The sequence below is a fragment of the Leptonychotes weddellii genome, chromosome 7 (assembly GCF_054177405.1).
Source record: "Leptonychotes weddellii isolate Sample4059 chromosome 7, ASM5417740v2, whole genome shotgun sequence".
NCBI lineage: Eukaryota > Metazoa > Chordata > Mammalia > Carnivora > Phocidae > Leptonychotes > Leptonychotes weddellii.
This window is the reverse complement of record NC_138375.1, coordinates 30,373,615-30,387,192: the sequence shown is the minus strand read 5'-3', so window position 1 is coordinate 30,387,192 and position 13,578 is coordinate 30,373,615. Positions and strand designations below refer to the sequence as shown.

At 36.4% G+C, this 13,578-nt stretch overlaps 1 protein-coding gene across 2 annotated transcripts in view; it reads right to left on the bottom strand.

Annotated features, from left to right (window-relative positions):
* Positions 1–13: 13 nt before the first annotated feature.
* The window catches only part of RIMOC1 (RAB7A interacting MON1-CCZ1 complex subunit 1), an 18,710-nt gene continuing 5,145 nt past the window's right edge, over positions 14–13,578 (bottom strand). Inside the window, exons 3-7 of one of the 2 annotated variants that reach the window (XM_081826069.1) lie at positions 11,688–11,831; positions 8,173–8,304; positions 7,179–7,293; positions 2,065–2,251; positions 14–1,940 (exon numbers count right to left, since the gene is read on the bottom strand). In XM_081826069.1, coding sequence (XP_081682195.1) covers positions 1,832–1,940; positions 2,065–2,251; positions 7,179–7,293; positions 8,173–8,304; positions 11,688–11,831 — 687 coding nt within the window. In that variant the 3' untranslated portion in view covers positions 14–1,831. Of the gene's footprint in view, positions 2,252–7,178; positions 7,294–8,172; positions 8,305–11,687; positions 11,832–13,578 lie in introns of both variants that reach the window. The other variant, XM_081826070.1, reaches the window with a different exon arrangement.

The window sequence follows — 13,578 nt, the reverse complement described above, 5'->3', positions numbered from 1 at the left end:
GGGTTGCTGAAGTGGTGGGGGGTGGGAGGGACAGGGTGGCTGGGTGATAGACATTGGGGAGGGTATGTGCTATGGTGAGCGCTGTGAATTGTGCAAGACTGTTGAATCACAGATCTGTAACTCTGAAGCAAATAATACATTATGTGATAAAAAAAAAAAAAGAAGATAGTAGGAAGGGAAAAATGAAGGGGGGGCAATCGGAAGGGGAGACGAACCATGACAGACTATGGACTCTGAGAAACAAACTGAGGGTTCTGGAGGGGAGGGGGTGAGGGGATGGGTTAGCCTGGTGATGGGTATTAAAGAGGTCACGAACTGAATGGAGCACTGGGTGTTATACGCAAACAATGAATCATGGAACACTACATCAAAAACTAATGATGTATGGTGATTAACATAATAAAATAAAATAAAGTAAAAAATGGGGAAAATGAGTAGGGCAAAGCTGGGAAATAGAAGTTTAAGTCCTCATAGTCTCAATTCTCTGTAAGATAGGACCAAGAGCCATATGCTAGGGGAGGGGACAGAGGACCTCATGAGGAAAGTGAGAGGTTTAGATTAGCCACCATGGAAAAAGGAGAGGAGCAACACCAGAAACAAACAAAAGGCTTATATTGAGGGCTCTCCTAAAGTTGAAGCTGAGATACTTATAGGGATTACACTCTGAAGGGCTGCATGTACTTCACATGGAATGCAGCATTCCAGAAAAGGTGGGTGACAGGATTAATTCAATGCTGATACTTGCAGAATGGTTAGACTGAAAGACAATGGGACAATGGACTTGAAGGGACTGTGGAGAACACTTCATCTGGTGTCCCATATAAGGCTGAGGCTGGATAGGGAAGGAAGAAAATCTGAAAGGGGCTGATGGTTTAGGAGAGAAAGGAACAGTCAAGAGAAGAGGGCTGTGAAGAAGCTAAAGAGATAGAATAGAAATAAAGGAGAAAAAAATTAGTAAAAATGAGGAAGTGAAAAGCTGGAAAGATGTGAATTGTCATCAATTACTGAAATTTAAGATTTCAGAAAGAGAAACTCAAGATGGTGATATTCATTCAAGGTGTAGCCATGGGAGTAAGTTCCTGGAATGTGATGAAGTCACTGGTGCAGAAGTCAAGGATATCAGCAAGTTATTAGATCATCCCAACATGACAACAGGAGCCGAGGTAGACAGAAATACTGTAAGCAAGATAGCAAGTCAGGTTCTCTGGCCTTTATCACTCATCTCTACTATTAAAGACAAAAATATTAAAATTTCAATACATATGAAAAGGTGCACTCTAAACACATATGAGCTAATGATGGACTAACCTAACTTGGTTTCATTTGATAAACCATCCATTTTTTTTTAAACAAAATAGGAAAATCACTTGAAAATTTTTATAAAATGCCCAAAAGCATAAAAATTATAAATGTTTTACCATGAGTAATGGTAAAACAAAAATGAAACATTTCTTTTGTGGCATCTTTCATTATCTTATTCTGGAAATGGAGTCTGAATACTAGTTGTAATTTTTTACTTTGCCAACTTAGATCCTTAGCATATATCTAAAGCAATAAGGTGACTTGATTTTAATCTCTGAAGCATAGTAAACTTCAAGATAGATTTAAAAATAACCTAAAGATATTTAAAATGGTCAATTTTATGTCACAATAAAAAAAACCTAATAATTAAAAAAAAAAAACTTGTAAAGCTAAACTCGATTCCTACTTAGTATTAGTTATAGAATATCTGCAGTTCAGGCTGAGTTAGAATAACATACATGCCATCTTAGAAATTAAAGAATCGTTCTTTCATAGATTTAAAAACATATAATGTAAAATGGCGATGGCATTAAAATAGGTAACCAGGCTGGATATCTTTATGTAGTGTAACATTCTTAAACAGTGTCAATATGTCTTCTTTTCTGGAACTTTTCCATTTCACAGGTTGTTTTGTTTTCCTGTTTGAAAAGGAACAGATGAACTTACTGGTTAGTGTGATGCTGAAAGAAGTTTAAAATTTGTTTTGCATTTGTTGTATTCCATTCTTGTTCTTTCAGGGGTCCTTCACACACAGATACATACTTTTTCAAAATTTTTTCTCCTACTTCTCGGAAATCCAAGGGTTCTTTTTGTGTCGTGTAGCTTGCTCCAGAAACACCAGAATCCACTTCGTGATTTTCTGGCTGTTGATCTGCACAATGCTTCAATCCCCAGTAACACATTTCTCCACTGTACATCATAGCCAGCAAATGAATGTCACTAAATATTCCTGGGAAAATCATTTAGGTTGAGAAATTAGAATTTAAATGTTTAAAAAGAAAACCTGGCTATTTAAACTCTAATAAATTCCTTTTATGTCATTAAGCACTTTTCCTTCTCACTTAACAGTTATACTAGAAAAGCCGAATCATCACTAATACATTCTTCATGTAACTGGCATTTCTATCTCTATTTTACCTATAAAAGAGGTCCATCACCCTCATCCCCCCCAAAAAAGAGTACTGTCAGAGAATTTTTTTTTAATAATTATTTAGGCCACTGTGTTCTTAACTTTTTTGCGATTCTCTTTAGGACCTCTTTGAGATGCTAATATAATCAATGGAACCTCTCCCGGAATATACACCTCAAATTCTCCATACAATTTTAGAGTATTCAGAGACTCCTTGAATCTCATGAACCCAACTTTTATTTTGGGGTATATTCTAGGATCAGTGATACAGTTCCAGTATTCTACACCTCCTGTATTTCTACAAGAGTCTACAGAAATTATCATACATAAATATGACCCGAGGAGGCCATATAATTCTAAATTATGAAAGATGTTAAATTATAACCAAGATGCTTTATATTCCCAGAAAAGAAGGAATACAATGTAGGATTGTCATCAAGAGTTAAAAGCATTCTTGTTATGAAATAAAGTAATTATATAATTAAATATTTATGGCACACTAAATATATTAATTTGGTAGACAGACATATAAACCTAGAATCAAAAGATCTGGGTATAAATTATTGACTATGATTTTGGTCAACTTTGAGCCTAGGTTTGCAAATCTGAAAAATGAGCATTCCATACAACCTCTTATTTTATGAAGTTGTCTTAAGGAATACATAAATAAAAATATGTAAGAGTTTTAGAAACCATAAAATGCTATTAAGATACATGATTATTTAACTTCTTGAAGCCACTAGAATACAAATAAATGATTTATTTTAATGTATGATTAGAAAAGTTTAACTCAAATCAATGAGTATCATAATCTCAGCTGCTCACTTAATATGGCTCATCAGAAATGACTATGATGGTATTAGAGATATACAAATAAAAGAAAAATCCAACTTTCAAATCTATCATAGTTTCTATTGTCTTGAATCTACTGCAAGCTTTTTATATAGTCTCAGAATTTGTCCCTACAGTTATGTCCTTCACTTCACCTCAAATTCAGGTTCTAGTACCACCAAGAGAAAGAACAGGTTTTACAGGAGAGATGACTCATTAAACCATCAATAAAAAAGTCACTTAAGAGCAGAATCGGAGGCCTGCATTCATGCAAATGATAGGCTACGCTACATTAATTATGCTTTCTATGAATAAAACATTATATATGTATTATAAAAGTGTTATGTACATATATAAGTATAAAGTATTGTTATAAACATAATATATAAATATTAATAAATATAATTTTTCACTATTTTAGTTAAAAAATCATAAACCTCAGAGAAGCTGGTTACAGCATTAGATGTTACTCAGAATTATATTTTGTATTAGATATGGCATTTTGTTGAATGCATATCCTTTTCATTTTTGTGATCCTATACCCTGTCTAGTTATTCCTAAAAAGAATGGTGGAGGGGAATAAAAAGAAACAGAAATGGAGAGAAGGATGAACTTTTAAGCAGGCTGGAGCTTTGGGAGGAGCAGAAATATGTCCCACAAAGTGAAGCCACTTGGGAAGGGTGAGAGGAGTGTTTGCCTAGGGGACATCTGGGATCCAACTTGTGCCCAAGTCTAAGCCTCGGTCTTTATATTAACGAGGAGTAACTGCTGAACAGGGGACACAGATATCCTGTGGGAAAATGTTACTAGAGAGAATGAATGGCTATATGCTAAAGAGTGGTTCTCAAACTTGAGCCTACTTTAGGATTACCTGGACACACTAACATGTTGATTGCTGCACCCCCAACTCTAGACATTCAGATTCGAGTATGGGGTTGAGTCTGTGAATCTGCATTTTTCACAAAGTCCTAGCACTTAGGTTGATGCTGCTGATCCAGACTATGCTAAACTACTGCAATTAAGTATCAACAGAAGAGATGAACAATGTAAATTAGGCACCTTCTCCCTTTCAACTTCCCGGAGGATTCTACTACTCTCTAGCTATATAGTCTTTTTGCTGCTATGAACTTTCCTTGATATTCTTTCTCTTAATGGTCTGCATAGTTTTCAATAAAATATTCCACTCTGCACTATGCAAGTCAGTGCACTTGGTGAAACATGTGATAATGGGGGGTGCAGGTAGGAAGGGGGAGAATAACCCATGAAGTGAGAATGAGGGCAGAAAGAGGACATCCACAGGAAAAAAAAAAAAAAAATTGGCCAGATTGATATCCACTAGGAACAGTGATTCTAAAATCTGGCTGCGTCATAATATGGGAGCTTATTAAAAACAGATTCCCAGACTCCATATATCGAACTGACCCCTGCAGGTGGTACATGGAAATCTGTTAATTTTTAACAAGCTACCTAGGCAATTAGTGATGCTAGTTCAGAGCTGCTCCTTTCAGGGATCTAGAATCCAGGTCCTGGGTTAAGCTATGAGCCAAAATGCTGCTGAGAAGGCAGCAGGGGAGGTCCTCAATGGTATAAAAAAGATCATAAACCAAGGGTGTGCAAAGCTCAATAGTACTTTGATTTAACCCACTTGAGTCCAGGATTATTCTGACAAGGCTATTTCTATAAGGGCCCACAGAAGAATGAGGCTCAGAAATGACATAAAGAGGCTTACTGAAGACATTATTTGGTAATTATTAAAAGCTGAAAATGTAATGGCATATAAGTAATGTTCAGAGAACGACAAAATGATTCTCACCTTGGAAAAAGAAATAACAATCATACTAAGTATACACTGCTTTGAGTTTTACCTAAAGTTGGGTAAATTATCATTAACATCTGGCCACAAAAATATTTTGATAATTCATATAGAACTTTTTAAATTAATATTAAGGATAATTCAGAATTATGCTTCCCCCTCTCTAATGGGGTCTCAGGAGGAATTCAGCCTATGAAAAATAGGCTTGCGGGCTTCTAATCTACATCTTGAGAGAGAAGAAGTAGGGAAGAGCGAACTGCTTTAGATGAGAACAAGAAACTAACACCAGAAGAGGATCTAGCCCTGTGGCAAAAGTGCTAGGGAGCAGATGTGTTTTTTCTTGGAAAGAAGATCTGTCCCTTTTGATTGTCCTGTTGGAAGAAGTAGTGGAAGCTAGGGGCTAGTGCAATCAAATTATGATTTAAGAGAAGACACCAATACCACAAATATCCTAGAGAAAATTCCAGGCCATAAAAGTATCTACCCTATGACTAGAAATAGGAGAATAAGGGAAATTGCTGATCTTCCTACTTTCTTTGGTTCTAAATAGGCTTTGGTGCCCATCCCTGCTTTTTCTTTTGTATCAATCCATGTGGGTGGGTGAGATTTTAGAAAGGCCATTCTCAATGCAGCTAATCACTTTATTAGTTATCTGAAATAAATACTTCCTACAAATAAGTCAAAATACTCCATGTTTGTCAAAATATCAGGCCCACTGGAATGGCACTTGGTATTCACAATTTTTAGGACAAGCTACTTGCCTGAATTAACTGAAAGTAGCAACTTTCAGTAGTTAGTCACCTGTTAATGACACTTAAATCATGCTGTTTTTTCTAAGCAATGTTTTCAAATAAAATGGAAAAGTCTACAGAAGCTAACAAAGAAAAATAATTAAAATACTTATAAAATTAAACCACAGAATCTTCCCTAAGTTTTCTTCTTCTTCTCCATATTTGATTTCAGATGAAGTATAATTTCAAATTTTCAGATGAAGTATTAAAGAAAGTTTACGCATATAATCGAAGGTCACTTGCCAGGTATGTGACCTTTAACAGGTCATCTGGCTTATCAGGACCTCAGTTCCTCCACTTACAAAAAGATGGTAAAAATAAGTGGTTCCTCCCTCCCACACCTCAATCTAAACCCCAAATGATGCTCTATATTCATCCAGTTCCTAACATTTTTTTTTTTTTAAGATTTTTTATTTATTTATTTGACAGAGAGAGAGACAGTGAGAGTGGGAACACAAGCAGGGAGAGAAGCAGGCTTCCCGCTGAGCAGGGAGCCCAATGCGGGGCTCGATCCCAGGACTCTGGGATCATGACCTGAGCCAAAGGCAGACGCTTAACGACTGAGCCACCCAGGCACCCCCAGTTGCTAACATTTTTAAGTGCATAGATATTTATGACAAGAACTAACAGTTGCCACCTGATACTCATTCTTCCCTTCTTTCTTATTAAGAGACAATTTTATTTGGGATGGCAATGTATCAGGTAAAGGGCTATCCTGTACATCCCAAGTTCCCTTGTACCTGTATGAAGTTAAATTCTTGCCAGTGAAATGTAGGTGGAATTTTTAGTGTCAGAAACTTCTAAGAAGGTTGCTCTTTTAGACTTGGCTGAAGGAAACATCCTTTTGCCATTCCTATAGACTGAAACATAGGTGAGATGAAAGGAGCTCCAAAAGCATTCTAAGACACTGAGAATGCAGTATCCTCAATGGGGATTCAAGCTGCACAACTCTAGGAAGTGCTATTTACATGCTAGTCTATATAAAGTGCCTCCCTCTGAGGCTGTAGGCTGTAGTTCTGAAGAGGATGGAGGAAAAACGTAGGAACCTGATGATGCCTTGGAGCCACCATAACCAGCTCCAGACCGTTTTTATGTGAAAGAGCAACATGATATATAATTCTCCCAGAATTGCTATAAAGAGATTAGCAGTATTTTTCTGTGTTACATGAGAAGACATTTAAATTTTTTAAAAGCCCTTTTATTATTTTTTGGTATATAACTTGAAATTCATTTAAATCAGAGTTACGTCTAATAAACTTAAATTTTTTTAAAAACCTTTAAAACAGAAAACTTCAAAAAGAGATCACATTACCTTCACTCAGTAATTTAGCTGTGTCTAAATCTTGGAAAGAAACTCCTTCATTTAACTGGAGAGGACACCGATAATTTAGCATCTGTAGCAAGTAACTGATTCCATCAATAAGGTACTAAATGAAAGTCAAAGCCAAAGAATTGCAAATATTACATACAGAACTGTAGAAACTTCAAATGTTAATTTTTTCCCCATTCTTTACTCAAGAGAAAATTGGCTAATGTGTAAATATATCTTATGGTTATTCTATTACAATGGTAGAAGGATCCACCACCCTCAAAACTTTTATAAATGTAACCTTCCAAATGCTCCAATTAGCAAAAACGTATGGGGGGAAAAAAATTAACCAGGAACATGATTCAGTAATATACTTGTCAAAAATGTTATCAGAGGAAGAAAAGGATAAAGATAATAAAGATGAGTTCAATAACAATTTATTAAAATATGTATGCACTTACTACAATTTAAAAATAGCATGATCAAGCTTTTATATCAAGTGTGACCTCTAACTTCAGGCCCACATAAACCATGTGTACAATCAACTCAAGTTAGACTCCTTAGTGATACTTAACACTAAGATTTACTAATTTACAGAGTCAAGATGAATCAGAGGGCTACAATGTTCTAGCAGCAGGGTCATGATGGTCTTTATGAGTGATCTGCTGACAGAGACAGGCTCACAACCAAGTTTGTTCTCTTCAGGCCAAAAATATGCTTAGAAATTAATAAAGACTGTCTAGCTTGTATTTTAAAAAATAAAAATTCAAAACTTAAAAAAAGCATAGAATTTACCAGTTTACAAAGGCTTTCACATGTTATCTTATTTAATCTTCACAATAATTCCAATTTGTTTAAGAATACATAGCTAGCAAGTAAAAGAGCTGGAATGTAAACCCAGACTGTTGACTCCACTACTTTTCTTACTACATCAAGGACAGCTTTTTGAAACCTATAAATGTCAATGATCAAAAATGTATAAGGAATGCCCTTTTACCTTTTTAAGCAAACTGGATTTTCTTGTGAGCCACTCTCTCCTTTTGGTCAGAGAATGACAATACATATAGAGTAGGGCTCCCCGTCTCCAAGAGAGACATTCTAGGAGTTCATCCCCAAGCAAATCGCAGGGCTGAAACAACAAAGACATAGCTAAAAAAAGAAACCTTGCATCTGTAAAAATCAAAATTAATTTCAAAATATTGAGCAATTCAAAACACTTTCATTTCACAAAATTTGCCCTTTACTTAGCTTACACATGAATGCCTTACTTTGAATCAGAAGTATAGAAATCTATTGCTACATGAAAATTAAAATAACTACTCCAATTTACAATTTTTTAGAAAATAATGTTTCAGTATTTTAGTAGCCGATTCTAATATATCTAAAATATATGTTTTTCATAATCTGATTAAAAAGATAACTTTTCATTCAATAAGTGGTGTGGGAAAACTGGACAGCTACATGCAAAAGAATGCAAATGGACTACTTTCTTACACCATAAACAAAAATAAACTCAAAATGGATTAAAGATCTAAATGTAAGACCTGAAACCATAAAACTCCTAGAAGAAAACATAGGCAGTAATTTCTTTGATATTGGTCTTAGCAACACTTTTCCAGGTATGTCTCCTGAGGCAAGGGAAACAAAAGCAAAGATAAACTACAGAGATTACACCAAAATAAAAAGCTTCTGCACAGCAAAGGAAACCGTCACCAAAATGAAAATGCAACCTACTGAATGGGAGAAGGTATGTGCAAATGATATATCTGATAAGGGGTTAATATCCAAAACACATAAAGAACTTCTACAACTTAACACCAAAAAACCCCGAATAATACAATCAAAAAGTGAACAGAGGACCTGGATACTTTTCAAAAGACGACAAAGAGATGGCCAAAGAACATTTGAAAAGATGCTCAACATCACTAAGCATCAGGGAGATGCAAAGCAAAACAACGAGATATCACCTTGCACCTGTCAGAATGGCTAGAATCAAAAAGACAAGAAATAACAAGTGTTAGTAAGGATTTGGAGAAAAAGGAACCATCATACACTGTAGGTAGGAATGTAAATTGGTGCAGCCACTGTAGAAAACAATTTGGAGGTTCCTCAAAAAATTAAAAATAGAAGTACCATATGATCCAGTAGTGGATCCACTAGTGCATAATTCCACTAGTGGGTATTTACCCAAAACAAAGACTAATTTGAAACAATACATGCACCCCTATGTTTATTGCAGCATTATTTACAATAGCCAAGATATGGAAGCAACCCAAATGTCCATCAATAAATAAGTGGGTAAAGATGTGGTGTATATATACAAAGGATTATTATTCAGCCATAAAAAAGAATGAAATCTTGCCATTTGTGACAACATGGATAGACTTAGACAGTATCATGCTAAGTGAAATAAGTCACACAGAGAAAGACAAATACCATATGATTTCACTTACATGTGAAATCTAAAGAACAAATGAATAAATAAAAAGCAGAATCAGACTCATAAATACAGAGAACAAACTGATGGTTGCCAGAGGGATGGGCAAAATGGGTGAATGTGAGTACAGGCTTCCAGTTATGGAATCAGTTAAGTCACAGGGGAAAAAAAGGTACAATGGTATTGTAACAGCCTTGTAAGATGTAGCTACACTTATAAGCATAGCATAACATACAGAGTTGTTGAATCACTATCTTGTACACTTGAAACTAATGTGACATTGTATGTCAACAATACTTCAATAAAAAAATAATTTTAAAAAAAGGATAACTTTTCAGAAATGTTACTTGAGGGCGCCTGGGTGGCTCAGTTGGTTGAGCGACTGCCTTCGGCTCAGGTCATGATCCTGGAGTCCCGGGATCGGGTCCCGCATCGGGCTCCCTGCTCGGCAGGGAGTCTGCTTCTCCCTCTGACCCTCCCCCCTCTCATGTGCTCTCTCTCTCTCTCATTCTCTCTGTCTCAAATAAATAAATAAAATCTTATAAAAAAAAAAAAAAAAAGAAATGTTACTTGAAACAAGATCACACTTATTTGTACTATTGCTAGAATAAAATAATGAAGATATATATAAAAACGGTTTTAATAAATCAAACTTTTAGCAGCCCCTGGGTGGCTCAGTCCAATAAATGTCTGCCTTCGGCTCAGGTCATGATCCCAGGGCCCTGGGACGGAGCCCCGCATTAGGCTCCCTGCTCAGTGGGGAACCTGCTTGTCCCTCTTCCTCTGCCCCTCCCCCCCACTCTAGCTCCCTCATGCACGCAAGCACTCTTGTCTCTCAAATAAATAAATAAAATCTTAAAAAAAAATGCTGCTGGGGCGCCTGGGTGGCTCAGTCGTTAAGCGTCTGCCTTCAGCTTAGGTCATGATCCCAGGGTCCTGGGATCGATCGAGCCCCGCATCGGGCTCCCTGTTCCGCAGGAGGCCTGCTTCTCCCTCTCCGCACCCCCTGCTTGTGTTCCCTCTCTCGCTGTGTCTTTCTCTGTCAAATAAATAAATAAAATCTTTAAAAAAAAAAAAAAAAATGCTGCTTCCTGAGTTAAGCTTCCTTTTTTTTTTTTTAAGATTTGATTTATTTATTTGACAGAGAGAGAGTATAAGCAGGGGCATTGGCAGGGAGAGGGAGAAGCAGGTTTCTTCTGAACTTGATCCCAGGACCCCAGGATCACGACCTGAGCCGAAGGCAGACACTGAGTTAAGCTTCCTAAAATGAGGCCTTTGTGATTTCATTCTCTATCCCTCTAAAAAAAATCAATCAATCAATCAAATTTTTACTGTGTTGTACCATCTAAAACTTGAGATTATGTGTTTCCACAGTTAGCATCCCCTGATAAACACACAGAGAAAAAAAAAACCTAGGTAAAGAGAGCCAGCAGTTGAAGAATTATTTGCTTGAAAGAGTAGCCAGGTCTAGAAATAAAAATCTTGGAATCATCTAAACAGAGAGGACAGTAAAAAGCATGTGAACAAGTTATGAAGCAAAGACAGAACAGAGGATCAGAGGATTAAGAAGATATCCTTGGCAAGGGCCTATCTTTCCAGGATGGGAGAGAAGGGAGATGCCTGGGAAAGAGCAAGAGCAAGGCTCTGAGACATGAAGAGGAGCATGCAAGACCTCAGAGGGATGAGGTGATCAATGGGAAGGAAGGCAGCAAATGTCCAGGGGAATGAGAACTGTAAAAAGGACAAAAGAGATGTGGTAATTAGATCACTAGGGGCCTTCAAGAAAACAGTACCTGCAAAAGTAAAGGGAACAGAAACAGTAAATAATGTGTTTAGAAAATGATCAGGCACCATTAATTCCAACACAATTCCATCATGCAAACATTCTGAAACATATATGTAATATTTTAGTTATGATGTTGTTCTGAAGTGTTAAACTCTCATATATTCTTCATTTAATCTTAATTTAAAACAGAGACAAAGACACATTCCAGAGGAAAAATTACAGACTCTGAAGAGCAATACAGCAAGAATCAGCACCATTTCATTATAATTTATAGGAGTGCAAAACTTACTTTTGGATGCATATTATTTTCTTTAACTAAAATTACTGGTTCTGAAAGAAAACTGATCAGCTCTTTTACTTTCTGTGAAGAGTCTTCAGGAAAATCTTCATCTACTAGTTTGTTCTCCTCAAAATATGTCATGTCCAAAATAGCCTGAAGTAAAAGGAAAAAAAAAAAGAGTATCCATAAAAACATGAATAATTCTTACAGTTTAACTTTACATATATAGATGCTTTTTTAGACAGTTAAATCTTCCAGCACAATATTTAAATTTGAAAAGTAGGAAAAATGTCTAGAAAAATATAATCTGCATAGTATAGAATCTGTAAATATATAGAAAAATATAATCTGAGATGGACTTCATAGGGAACTTCATAGGTAGTTTACTAAAATATTGAATTAATGATCTTGCTTCTCCCAAAAAGGTAAGTAAATAAAATGGAGACTTTAGATAAGCTAATCCCATATAATTATGAAAAATATAATTTTTATGTCCTTTGCAATTTACACATATATACTTCTTGAACATTTTCTAAATGCTTGCTACATCAATTTAAGGTCAATACCTCTAGTTTTATATATTGAATCTTCAAAGGATTTGTTTCCTCAAACGCAGAACCAGCATTTGGAGGATATGTATCCTGCCACCCAATAAAGGCAGCATACACCAACATTATGTAATTTAAACACTAAATCCCCAGCATTCCTAAATATAAGATGCTCTGTTCAAGTACCTTAAAACTACCCAACCCTTTCTCTTTTTTTAATTTATTGGACTAAGACTAAGGAAACTGAGGTCTACCACTAAATCACCTAACTAACCAAGGACAAGTCAATTTTCTTTTAGTGGTAAAAATGAAGAAATGGCTTTTCAAAGTTCCTTGCTTTGAGAATAAAATGAATTAACATATGTAAAGCATATAACTAACTAGCATATAGGGTTACTTAAGTGCTAAGTGTTCTTGTGTGGAAGGCCTATGCCAGGAAGGGCAAGATCATTATCCTGTGGAGAATTACCTGTTGATTCAGAACCAAAATTAGGGTCCAAGGAGGCCTGGGGAATTTAAATCTGTATCTCTAAGTTTTTCATCTTATCTTTAGAAATAAATTAAAATGTTTAGGGGCACCTAGCTGGCTCAGTCAGTAGAGCATGTGACTCTTGATCTCAGGGTCGTGAGTTTAAAGCCCCATGTTGGGCATGGAGCCTACTAAAAAAAATATATATATATAAATAGAATGTTTAGAACTCTCCCATGTGAAAGACATGGAACAAGCACGGAGTCTTCCAAAGGGAAAGAAAGCCAGGCAAAGCTCTGCCAAGTAACAGCGGGCCCTTCAGGGTTTGTGAGTACAAGTTGTTACAGATATCATGCAACCATGATATCTGAAGGCAGAACCCAGCTTTATGTATTTCCTAACAGAAAGCAGAGTGCCAGGCACCTAAGTGTTATACATGTGTACTCTGGAAGCTTACCTAAGTTTAGTTTCTATAACCACTTCATCTTATTATACTTTCACAATCATGTAAGGGCATATGAAGCACTCTGTCAACTATAAAGTGCTATAGCAATGTTAGTTACGTAATGAAATTATGTTTCTTAATGTCATCTTGCCTCAGCAGTGTTTGAGAAAAATCAAGAAAACAGGTCTTGTCCATACAGTGACCTGAATTTGAAAGGAAAGTTAAAAATGGGGGTGGGGAGGGCGCCTGGGTGGCTCAGTTGGTTGAGCGACTGCCTTCGGCTCAGGTCATGATCCCAGGGTCCTGGGATCGAGTCCCACATCGGGCTCCCTGCTCTGCGGGGAGCCTGCTTCTCCCTCTCCCACTCCCCCTGCTTGTGTTCCCTCTCTCGCTGTGTCTCTCTCTGTCAAATAAATAAATAAAATCTTTAAAAAAAAA